At 39.5% G+C, this 12,980-nt stretch overlaps 1 protein-coding gene across 1 annotated transcript in view; it reads right to left on the bottom strand.

The window, feature by feature from the left end:
- The window catches only part of LOC150084310 (uncharacterized), an 86,168-nt gene that overhangs the window by 16,935 nt on the left and 56,253 nt on the right, over positions 1–12,980 (bottom strand). Inside the window, exon 4 of the mRNA XM_090376178.1 lies at positions 11,242–11,362. Coding sequence (XP_090232304.1) covers positions 11,242–11,362 — 121 coding nt within the window. The remainder of the gene's footprint in view (positions 1–11,241; positions 11,363–12,980) is intronic.

The following is a 12,980-nucleotide window of genomic DNA, read 5'->3' as shown; positions in this document are numbered from 1 at the left end:
TTTTCACATTTATCTTTCCAGACCAGAAATTCTGAGGAGTAAGCAGATGTTGACGAGATGGCAGAAAAGGTCTCCACAAGTGCATTGGCTATTGCAGTTGGATCTGCAATAACGCATCCATTATACTCCAGGACCGATGAAGGGTGCGATGTATATTTACCCTTCATTTTCCGGATTTTGTCCCATATAGCTTTACTGCTGGTTGACTGGGTAATGGTGGATGTAAAGCGGACCCACGATTCCTTTTGGCTCTGACGACGAATATATCGCGCTTTCGCGCGTGCACGTTTGAAGGCTAAGAGATTGGCTGTGGTAGGATATCGTCGGAATATCCCCCAAGCTTTATTTTGTGCCTTTTTTGCTGCTGTGCATTCAGTATTCCACCAAGGTTTTGGAAATGGTGGAAACCGGTTAGATGTTTTCGGAATTGTAGCTGCAGCTGCATGGACAATTCTTTCTGTGATGTACGCCACTGCATCATTGATAGGCTCCCGACTGACTGTACTGATGTTAAAGTCTACCAGGTGTTGAAAGGTGTTCCAGTCAGCCTGATCAATCTTCCATCGCGGTAATCTAAAAGGTGAGCATGGCATCCCTTTAAGTAGGCTGGTTATCACGGGGAAGTGATCACTTCCATAAAGATTCTCCTCTACCTCCCAGTTGATTGAAGGAAGGAGAGAGGGGGAGCATATAGACAGGTCGATAGCAGAGAACGTACGGGTAGGCATGTGGAAAAAGGTGTTACTTCCCACATTTAGGAGGGATAGGTCATTGTCATTGAGCATATGCTCTATGACACGTCCCCTTCTGTTAACATTTGCACTACCCCACAGGGTGTTATGTCCATTAAAATCGCCCAGGAGTAATACAGGAGTAGGCAGCTGCACAATGAGATCATCAAGGTCCGTCTGGGAGATATCAGCCCCAGGTGGTAAATAAACCGAGCAGACTGTTATTAAAAAACCTACCGTAAGGCGAACCGCTACCGCTTCTATGTTGGTGGTAAGCGCAATAGTTTGATATGGGGTATGGTTGCCCAGAATTATAGCAACACCCCCATGAGCAGGTCCATCCTGAGTTCTGTCTTTTTGAATGATAGTGGTGTTATGAAGCGAAGCGTTTTCAATTACCTTCAGGTATGTCTCTTGTAAGCAAAAGCAGACTGGCTCATGTTTTTGCAGAAGGGCCTTGATGTCATCATTGTTTCGCCGGAATCCACGACAGTTCCACTGTAGGAATTTAGCCATTATTTTGGCTTGGTGGGTCCATCAGGCGGCTTCCGAGGTGCTGAGGGCTTACCTTTTTCAGTCCTGGATTTATCCTTCCTGGGGAAGTACGGACGCTGTCCAGTGTCCATTTCCTCCTCAGCAAAGAGCTCCAAGACTGAGTCTTCTTGTACCTCCTTCTGCTCTACATCCATGTTTTCTTGGGTTGTAGGTGGTATTTCACCTTTCTTATTCTTTTCTTTCGTGATTGCTTTTGTTATTTGTGGAGCATTAGGAGGTACTGATATAGGAGTGGCAGCTGATTGGTCCTTCTGTGCAGGTTTTTGGGAGCTTAAGAGATAACGTGCGATAGGGGTAAATGATTCTTTTGGAGGGATGGACATGTCCGTCTGAGTTCCAATGGAACACCTCCCTGCTACCTTCTGGGCGTAGGTAGGTTTTTTGATGTTGAGAGGTTTCACTGCTTTCCTTGCCTCCTGATACGATATGTTTAGCTCTGCCTTCAGCCGTTGAATTTCTTTTTCTTCTTTCCACCTCTGGCATGCTCGTGAATAGGCTGGATGTTCGCCTTCACAATTAATACAGGTGGGTTTTGCGGCTGAACATGCTGTTGTTTCGTGGTCCTTTGCGGCACATCGAGCGCATGCAAGGACTCCGCGGCAGGCCATTTGAGAATGTCCATATTTCTGGCATTTAAAACACCGTAAAGGGTTTGGAACATATGGACGCACTGGACAGTTGATGTAGCCAGCTTTAATCTCATCAGGAGGTTTGGGAGAGTTAAAAGTCAGGATAACACTCCTGGTTTTAACAAGTTTCCCATCCCTACGCGCACTAATTCTCTTGACGGCTATAACTCCCTGAGGTTTCAGTTCCAAGCAGATTTCCTCCTCGGTTACGTCGAGAAGGTCCCATTCCGAAATGACACCTCTCGATGAGTTTAGTGTTCTATGTGGTGTTACTGTTATGGGTATTCCTCCGATTGATGTTGCACGGAGTAGCTGCTCAGATTGCCTGTCAGTTTTGGTTTCGATTAAGAGGTCTCCAGAACGGAGCCTCTTAACTGACTTGGGTGAACCTGCTAACCCATCTAACCCTTTCTGTATGAAGAAGGGCGACATTTTGCCAATCGGTTTTTCTGTGGTAGAATGAATTATTAAAAATCTTGGAACAGGCCCTGATGATATTTCTGTTCGCTGCCTCTTTGTAGCAATAATGCTATCTGCTTCACTGTCTAAATTTTCAGATAGGGACCGGGTTGGGGGCCCTGAAGGAGTAAGTTTCTCAGGATTCATATAGTTTTTTAAATTGTTCAGTGCCCGGGCTCCCCACCCACCACGGAGCCCAAAGGGACGCCCACTACCCGGCATGCAATAAATGCGCTCGGGAGTGGGACGCCAGGGCTACCCAGACACTATACCCGCACCGCCGCCAGCCTGAATCCTGTCCCTCGGACCATGAGGGTAGGGGCGTGGCATTGTCACGGTTGACCCTCGCAGGCGAGCCTACTAGCCGATTGATCCTAGCCGGGCCTTCCAGGACCACCCGTCTTGTCGAAGCAGGGGCCAAAGTGGTGTATTGAAGCTGGGCCCCTCAACCACCAGGATCCCCCTTTCCGAATTTCCACGGGTCGCAGCGCACGGCAAACACGCCGGATTCCAACGATGTAACCCTGGAACCAAGGTATGGGCGTTGGATCCCAGTGATGCTAATCTGGAAAACCAGCAGCATCACTGGGAGGTCCCCTCACCACGTACAGGTGCCCACGTTGAGGGGCGAAGAAATAGAGGTGGTTCATGTGCTTCCGTATAGAGACTCTGAACTGGCGATGTACAAAAAGCTCCCAGTGCAATTCGGAGAGCATTGTGATGTACTGGATCGAGCCATTTTAATGCACTTTCTCTAGCTGAGGCATATGCTTGTTTGTTATTTGTTATTTGGTTTTTAGGAGCATTAGCAACTAAGGCCATATTGCTCCGGATATGCGGTGGTCATTCCCTGACCTTTCCACATCCTCCGTATTTGGTGGTGACGGGCTCGAACCCCGGTCTAATCAAGAAGCGTGTGCTACGCACTGCTGCTCCTTCCCACCTGGCTACAGAGGCGCCTGAGGCATATGCAGGAGACCCATAGTCTAGTCTAGTCTGGATCTTATGAGCGACAAGTGCAGCAGCATGTACTGATCTGCACCCCATGACATAGCAGAAATTGCCCTGAGGAGATTCAGCTTCTTTAGACAGGTTGTACGAATATGCTTAATATGCTCTAAGAAACTAGGTTTTTTTTATCCAGAATTAGTCCAAGAAAGCTAATACTCGGTTGAAAAGTAATTGGATGAGAGTCAAGATGTAAATTGAGATCTTGATGTAAATTCCGTTTACAGCAAAAATGAATTGCTGTTGTTTTTTGTTTTGAAAGTCTGTTTCCATTATTTTTTGCCCACTGAACAAGCTTGTTAATTGTGCCTTAAAGCTGCCTTTCAATGAAACGCATGTTTTGTGAGTGGCATGAGATTGCCAGATCGTCGGCATACAGATATGTTTCAACTGTGTCGGGAATGCATTTGGTAATTGAATTAATCCTGATGGAGAAGAGCGTGGCACTAAGCACAGAACCCTGAGGGATCCCCTCTTCTTGCACAAATGTTTGCGAGAGAGCAGAGCGAAATCGTACCTGAAAGGACCTATTGCTTAAAAAGTTCCGGATAAATTTAGGAAGATGACCTCAAAGACCAGATTGATACAGATCGTGAAGAATCCCAAATTGCGAGGTTGTATCAAAAGCTTTTTCGATGTCAAGACATATCATCACTAAGTGTTCGTTCCTGAGAAATGCATTTTGGATGTTTCCTTCAGCTTTGACCATAACGTCAAGTGTTATCTAGTTCTTTGAAATCCATATTAATTTTTACTTAGAATGCTTTTAGTCTCTAGGAACCATGTCAATCTGGCATTAATTATTTTTTCTAATATTTTTCCTATACAACTAGTTAAAGCTGTCAGTCGGTAATTTGCTGGATCTGAATGGTCCTTTCCTGGTTTTGGGAAAGCTAATACAATAGAATGATGCCAACTGGTAGGTAGTAATCTTTGTCACAGATTCTATTATACAGTTTTAGTAGAGCAGAATGGGATCGTTCATTCAAATGATATATCATGGCATATTACACTCCATCAGGGCCAGCAGCACTATTATTGGATCTTGCAAGTGCACTACGTAACTCTGCCATGGTAAGGGGTACATTATATGGAAACTGTCGTGAAGTGTTGAAATTGAGATTAAATTTTGCTGCTTGTACTTTATGTGCCTGGAAACTTGGCAATTACTATGTGCTTTAAATGATAAAATATTTTTTAAAAATCACAGAATATATTAACAACTTTTTCAGCTACTGATGAGTTCCGAAGCAATTGAACTGCACAAAACTTGAGAGAGTATGTATCTACTGGGGATACTTGCATAAATTGCTTGATGAGTAGGTGAATCTTTAAAAAAAAAAAAAAAAAATTGGGGATTTGGTATGTTTACCATGGATTTTTTATGATCACACTGAAAGGCACCATGAATAAACGAAGTTAACAGCTTTAAAGCTTTAACAGTTCTAGATCATATTAAACTGAAATGACTCCTTCAGACACTCCATTGATGAAATGTCCAGTTCACATTGAGACTCTAACCACTTTAAAAAAGTCATTAGCCCTCGAATGGCCAAAAAACACCACAAAAGAGAAACACAATAAAATGACATTATTACCGTTCATTTAAATATACTTTGGAAAACCTAGAGATCAAAATCCATTTACATCAGGAACACCAAGTAACCAGATCATGAAATGCTGACTATTAAAACAAAACACAAAAACCTATTGCCACTCTTTACACGGATGTTTCAGGCTTTATTAGGTGCTAATCAGTGAAGAGATAGGCGACACATAAAGACAATAAATAGGCATTATTACACATCTTTATAAATGCTCTTGGCACAAACCATTTCAACTCCAGGTGAACTATAAATCGGATACTAAAATAAGAGAAAAGGAAGTTAAGGAACGAATCAAACACAAATAACTAAAAACATTGAAGAAATTTACATATAAAACAATTGACTTGAATATTTAAAGAGAAAAAAAAAAAAAAAAAACCAATAAATAACAAAAAACTATGTTAAAAAAGAAGTTTGTGATTTATCAGGTCTTAATCTCTAGGCTTGTCCAAAGAATATTTAGTTAGATATAAAGTTTAAGACAACAGCATGTCATGCCTTTTTTTATTCATTGTTTTTGAAGAATTAAATTTCTTGACAAGAAACTGTCTGCTTATGTAGACAATTTCTAATATAATTCCAGTATAAATTTTTATTTTATTATGGATTTGAGGTTTAATTTATGTAATGCTTGGTTCTTTAAAGGATTTTTTATTATTTAGTTTTCTTTTTTTAAGTAATAGTCTACTGTTGATATGTAGATTTCATTTCATTTTTTTTTTTTTTTAGTTATTTGCATTTGTTTTGATTTTTTCTCCACTTTGTACTTATTGTAATATGTAATTTACAGTTCACCCAGAGTTAAAATGGTTTGTGCCCAGAATATTTATAAAGATATGTAAGAACATCTGTTCATTTGTTCTTTCTGTTTCACCTATCTCTTTACTGATGAGGATCTAAAATTCTGAAACAGCCACATTAAAGAGTGCTGTTGCTGTTGTAGTTGGGTTTTTTGGCACAAGGGCCTCTTGGACCATATTGTGCCTGTTCATGATTTGCTTGTCACTATGATCACAGTCTATTATACAGATTTATGTGTTTCAAATAATTAAACAGTTCCTCGAAATTTGCTTCATTGCCAAGAATATGAAATAAGGTTAAGGGTTCCTGTAAATTGGATAGGGAATTAAAGCTTGATTTTCTAACTGTTGAATGTTGGGGACATTCTACGAGGATGTGTTTTATTGTTAGCTGGGACTGACAAAAGAAACACTGAGGAGAATTCTCTCCCATAAGCAAATACAGGTGAGTTGGATGCAAATGACTGATGCGGAGCCTTGCTAGAATCACTTCTTGTTGCCTGCTTCTCCTGGCACTAGATGTCCACAGTTGTGGCTCTTTTTTTTTTTTTTTTTTTATAATCTGCAGCAGTTTATTATTGATTTGAGTTTTCCAAAGGTGAGACCATTGTTTCCTGCATGTTGTTTTAAGGATAGATTTGTAATTGGTGTAGGGCACTTTTAGTTATCTGGAAGATCCAGAGTTGGGATGTTTAGCAGCATTATCCACATGTTCATTACCTGGGATGCCAACATGACCAAGGATCTAGCAGAATGTAACCTTCTGATTAACTGTTTGATAGTAAAATAACTTAGATCGGATCTCTTTAAGAATGGGTGGGATGAGAGGGAGAAAAGGTAGATTGAATGGCAGTGATTGCACTTAAGGAGTCTGTATATATCAAAGATTCCTTGATATAGTAGTTGTTTATATTATCTAGAGCCGTTTTATTGCAAATAATTCTGCAGTATAGATACTGCACGGAAAGAGACACAGCTACTGGGGAGGAAGAAACTGCTGCAGCACCTACAGCTGTATCTGTTTTGAAGCCGTCAGTATAGATATGTACTTTTTCTGAGTTTTCCAAAGAATGCAATTTATGGAGCTGTTGAAAATTTGTATTAGCCAGGGAGGTCTTACCCAATCTTAAAAAGAAATTGTCACAGAGGGGTACGAATTCAGTCCAGGGCGGTTCAGGAGTACCACAATCTTGGAAAATATTCTGAAAATTAATGTTCCAACTGATCATGAGCTCTTGCAGTTGAAGCCCTGCAGGGTGATTCTCATTAGGTTTATTATGATATAGCATGGTGTATCAAAGGTCAAACAAGTGCGGCCAGTTAGGATGTGATGGAATACTCAATCTTTAGTGCATAGTTACACAACAAGGATTTTCTCCTTAGATGTAATGGAGGTTCATTTGCCTCAATATACAGGCTGTGGACGGGAGATGTTCTGAAGGCTCCAACAGCTGTCCTAAGGGTACTATGCTGTAGGGTGTTCAGATGTAATAGCGAACTTTTCCTGTCTATGACTCAACAGCAGTCATAGACAGGTGAGCCACAATCTAAGCATAATTTTATTAAAGCTCTATAGAGATGAAGAGAGCGCTTCTGTCAGCACCCCAGGACATAGCGGAGAAGGCTCTTAGGATGTTCAGTTTTTTAAGACATGTAGTTCGAAGGTAAGATATATGGGAAGCAAAGTTAAGTTTGGTATCAAAAAATAATCCCAACAGATGAAAATTGTTGGTGATAGGAATCAGGCTGTTTTTTAATCAGGATCTGGATGTAGTTTGCATTTTTTACAAAAATGAATTGCAGTGGATTTTTTTTCCCTGCTAAAGAATAACCATTCGGTAGTGTTCACGATTCTATTTTAGCTATGGAAATTTGAAGTTGTCTTTCAATAGTGTTCATAGTTTGGGATTGACAAGAGATAATAAGGTCATCGGCAAACATGTACGATTTTACCGTATTTGGTACATCTCGTGTCATGTTTGTAATTCTTATTGAAAATAATGTTGCACTGAGAATGGAACCCTGCAGTACACCCTCCTCTTGTTCAAATGATTTCGAAAAATTGTTCGTATACCTTACCTGAAACGTTCTGTTGCATAGAAAGTTTTGTATAAATTGAGGTAACTGACCCCTCAAGCCGAAAGAATGGAGATCTTTAAGTACACCATATTGACAGGTGGTATCGAAGGCTTTCTCAATATCGAGATTAATCATGACTAGATGTTCTCTCCTTATGAAGGCATTACGGATGTTTGCCTCTGCTTTTATCATCACATCTAGCGTGGACCGGTTCTTTTGAAATCCATACTGGCTGTTGTTTAATAAGTTGTTTGTTTCCAGGAATACCTACCGACTGAAATTTTTAGCAGCAGTGGCATATGTATGATTTGATTCTGTTTTGAGTATTTGTGTTCTCGCCTCTGAGTATGTGACTTTATTCTCGACTTTATATTTTTGGATTTTTTTCCCTTGTTTCCATAATTTGCATATTTCGGAAAAAGCGGGATGATTACCTTTACAGTTTAGGCAATGAGAAGTAGCAGTGCATTCAGACTGGTTATGATCCTTTGATCCACAATTAGGACATATTGCCTCACCTCTACATGCAGTTTGGGAGTGTCCATATTTTTGGCACTTATAGCACTTGATTGGATTCGGAATGTAAGGATGGTCACAGCAATGAAGATAGCCTGCTTTAACAGATGTTGGTAGGATAGGAGAGCTAAAAGTAAGGATTATACTCCTTGTGTGAACAAGAGTACCATCTTTCCGAGTCAGGATTCTCCTTGCTTGGATTACTTTTTGTTCAAGAAGCTCTTGGACTATTTCCTGCTCTGATACATTTAAAAAGTCCCATTCTGCAATGAGACTCTAAACTCCCCTTCGAGGAGTTTAGTGTGGCATGGGGAGTAACTTTTATTGGTTGTCCACCAAAGGTAGTCAGCTTTAAAAACTTTGCAGAATTTTGAGATTTAGTGGTCTCTACCAGAATATCCCCGGACTGAAGTCACCTTACCGTTTTCGGTGAACCTGCAGCAGACTCAATACATTTCTGAATAAGGAATGGCGATAACTTACTCAGAGGCTGGTCTGAGAGGGAGTGAAGAATGAGGAATGATGGTATCTCCTCTTGAGGGGTTGTTCTTAGCCTCTTGGGTTGAGAGAAGTCATTTTCATTGTCATTTGTGTCTCTCTTGAGCTCAATGGCTCTAAAGGTGGATACATATTATTATCCATCTTTTCTTCTTTCAGCCCTGGTAGAGTGGATTTCTTCTCCCAGGTTACCGGCCCCGCCACGGGGAGGTAGGAGCAGTGCCACTAGAGTGACCAAGCGGTATAAAGTTAGTATGTTAATTTAAAGGAAAAAAAGAAAGGTATTTTTCCTTTCTGAAACTTGCTTACGATTTGTAAGACTAAGTTGCCTATTAATTAATGGAAAGTAAGAAAACTTTTATAACTGAAACAAAACTATATCTTTGAGAAAACGCTCTAGGAATCACTCAGAAAATCGCTTGATCACTATAACGCTTGGCACCCGGGGCCATTAAAGAGTGCTAACAGGTTTCTGTGTTATAGGTCAGTAGTCAGAAATTCATAATCTGTTTACTTAGATGTCCCTGATTTTAACGGGACTTGATCTCTAGGCTTGTCCAAAGTATATTTAATTGAATATAACGTTTTCAAGGCAATGTGCCTTGCATTTTTTAACTATCATCTATTACAATTGCATGTGAAACAAGGAGCCAATCCGTGCAATACTAAATACAAAGCTTTTGTGGATCCAAGGATAAACTGTAGTGCTATCATACTATCTTAAAATATTTCAGCCAATCCTTCCTGAAAACCGAGACAATTCCTATCACCATTCTTTAATGTCCACAAAAGCTCTGCTGCTTGAACATTTCACAATCCATAGCTGAAAATTTTGCACTATATGATGCATGAACTAGAAGTCCAACATCTTCATTTGCTTTTATTTAAGTAGAAAGTAGTCTTTCCTTCATTAGCAAATGTAGCATAAACAAAAACATGAACTGAAAGTTCATCTCTTCAAATTTGTCTCTTTTTTTCATTAACATGATTATACTGATGTATAGGACAATGGTTAGGTCACATCTTCAGTACTGGATACAGCATGGAAGTCTCACTTCAGGAAGATATGGATCTGTTGGAATGGGTGTAGAGAAGGCGAGACTAGCAATGGAAACTAAAGGATACTCTTACTGAGAAAGACTTCAATTCTGCAATTTGCAGCATCTGGAAACCAGGCACCTGTGAAGAGATCTGATCGAGGTGTTCAGGGTTTTGAATAGATTGAATAAGCTAAATGATTATTGCATCCTTCTTGCTCAGACAAAACACGAGGGAAATTTAATTGAGGAAGCAAGATAGATTTAATTGATGGTTGCAAGATAGATATACAAACATTTTCTCTCAACCAGTGGGTACTTTGAATAATTTTAAGAAAGAACTACTCAAATTCTTAGAAAGAATAACAGCTCATGCTGAATAACTTATGAGTGTCACTTTTTAGGGTGCCTTAGCCAGGTGGGCAGGAGCGGCAGTGCGTAGCACACGCTTCTTGATTAGACCGGGGTTCGAGCCTGTGACCACGAAATACGGAGGATGTGGAAAGGTCAGGGAATGACCACTGCATATCCCCGGAGCAATATGGCTTTAGTTACTAATGCTCCTAAAAACCAAATAACAAACATACAGTCACTTTTTAGATGTCAAATAACTGCTCGTGACAGGCATTACTAAATTCATTTACTTTTTTGCAGACTTAACATTTTGCTTTTGTACTGCCACTCAGACTGTTCTACATTCACATATATGTTTGATTAGAATGACGAGGCTTCCCAGTTTTCTGGGATCTGTCTCAGTATTCTGAGACAGATCTCTCTCTAGTAGTTGAGAAATGACCAAAGTGTCTTTTTTTCCAATATTTGAAAAAAGTAACCAAAAATCTGAGTAATCTTCCTACAACCATTAAAACAGCAATAACTGACAACAGATACATAAGATTTTCCCTGAGATTTCCCTAAGACTAGAATAAATTTTCGATATTTAGGTATGTGAACCCTGTCATAGCCGGATTCCTGTTCACATGAAAATCCTGTTCACTGTTTTGTTATTTTTTCTTCTCCAAGTTATCAATATTAAATGAGCATAAAATATTATTTTCACATTCTTGATAGTGTTTTAAAAATTAAGAAATTTTTACTGGTCACTCTTATGAAAATCATATTTATAACAGTACTTTTGTTTCGTATAAAAAACAAAATTTTTAGGCCTTAGGAACTCTTCTGAAAAATTAATAACTCTAGCTAACCCACAATCTATTAGTATTTATTAAGTCAGCATATACACTGATTAACTAGTTGGATAGCTATAATAATATCATCCAATAGAATATTAAAATTTGTATTAAATTCATATCAGTATATACCAAAAATAGATGGTTTTTCTTTTTGTTGAGCATCTTCCGCAGTCCATGATGAACATCCTGGTGGATGATTTTCAGATTCCAATAATTGAGAAATAAAGCCACTTTCATTCAAATCCTTAGCCTGAAAACAGCAATTATATCTTTATAAATACTTTGTCTTTAAAATAAATTTTAAATTCTATTTTCTCATATTTTTTAAAATATTCTTTAAAATATGTTTTAATTTAATTTTGCATCATATTGCAAGTCATTTTGTGGTAGGTTTTTAGTTCCTTTTTTTAGTTATATTTCATGTAATTTGGCCCTGGGTGCAAAATTTATTTCACTTGCTTCTTAACTTCTAAATTATTTTAGAAACATATTCCTTCTATAACACACTCATTCTTAATTCCCCCTCTCTCTCACTGCTATAGTAATAGACTAGTCTTATTTGTAGTTGCTGCTTACATATTAAGTTATACAATGAGTTGGCTTTTCATTAGTAATACTCCCTTGTAAGAATGAACTGGTCTGTGATGCTGGTGAAGACTCAAAGTCAGGAATTACTGATATAAGATTGTAGTTCACACACGGAAAGATCAGTTTTTCAGTGTGTGCAAGGAAGAATAGGTTGGTGTTGAGATCTCTCCGACTTCGAATATGAAATGATTGTGGGGGTAGAACATGCAGGTGCCAGGCTGGTTGCTTAGACTGGCTCAACAGCAGCCAAAGCAACCAGCCAAAGGTCACAAATGGGGCAGCTACATGTGGTCAATGCCTGTGGTGAGTGTCATGCACCTTATCTCATAATGTAGAAGCCACATCGCACAGTGGCCCAGCTAACCATCCAGTACAATGTGGGAATAGCCACTCACCGTGAGACACAAGAAACTCCACCTTGCATGGACATATCAGCACCAACACTGTACAACCAACAGGTGGAAATCTGTCACTGGCCTGATAAATCCCATTTCCAACTCTATCATGTTTGTTTGTTATTTGGTTTTTAGGAGCATTAGCAACTAAGGCCAAGCTGAATGACCACCGGGGATATCCGGTGGTCATTTCCTGACCTTTCCGCTTACATATTAAGCAGGAGCAGCATATGCTTCTCCTGCTTTCCGCTTACATATTAAGGTGAGCAGGAGCAGCATATGCTTCACACTGCTGCTCCTGCTCACCTGGCTACGGAGGCGCCCAACTCTATCATGCTAATGCATATATCCACATTTGGAAAAAGCAATGACGTCATGGATGCACTGTTGGCTGTTGTTGTTGATTAAGGGTTTTAAGACACAAAGGCATCAAAGCCAAGATGTGTTTTTCCGGGTTTTTTTTTTTATGTAACTATTTTCAGATTCGTTTGTCAAATCGGATTTTACAAATGAAATTAAACAGTTCCTCTAGATTTACAGAGTTATCTAATATCTGTTGGAGGGTAGGTGGATTCTGGTTATTACATAGACTTTGGAAGTAAAGTAGTTTGGAATTTCTGAAGCACAGGCATACTAATAGGATGTGTTTGACACTAAGCTGAACTTGGCATTGAAAACAGAAAGGGGGATTCTCATTAGCTACACTAGTAGATGATAATGCGTAAGGTGAGTGTGACCAATTCAGTCTGGCAAGCTGTTGTTGTTGTTGTTATTGTTATTTTTGGCGCAAGGGCTGCTTAGACCATATTGCGCCTATCAGTGATATGAAAGTTATCAATGGTGACTGTTATGGAAACAGTCAGAGACGATCATAAAGTTTTATTC

This window comes from Mastigoproctus giganteus, chromosome 6 (assembly GCF_048544385.1).
Source record: "Mastigoproctus giganteus isolate SK-2022 chromosome 6, ASM4854438v1, whole genome shotgun sequence".
Classification (NCBI taxonomy): domain Eukaryota; kingdom Metazoa; phylum Arthropoda; class Arachnida; order Uropygi; family Thelyphonidae; genus Mastigoproctus; species Mastigoproctus giganteus.
Note: the sequence above shows the minus strand (reverse complement) of the source record. Positions and strands in the feature narration are given on the sequence as shown.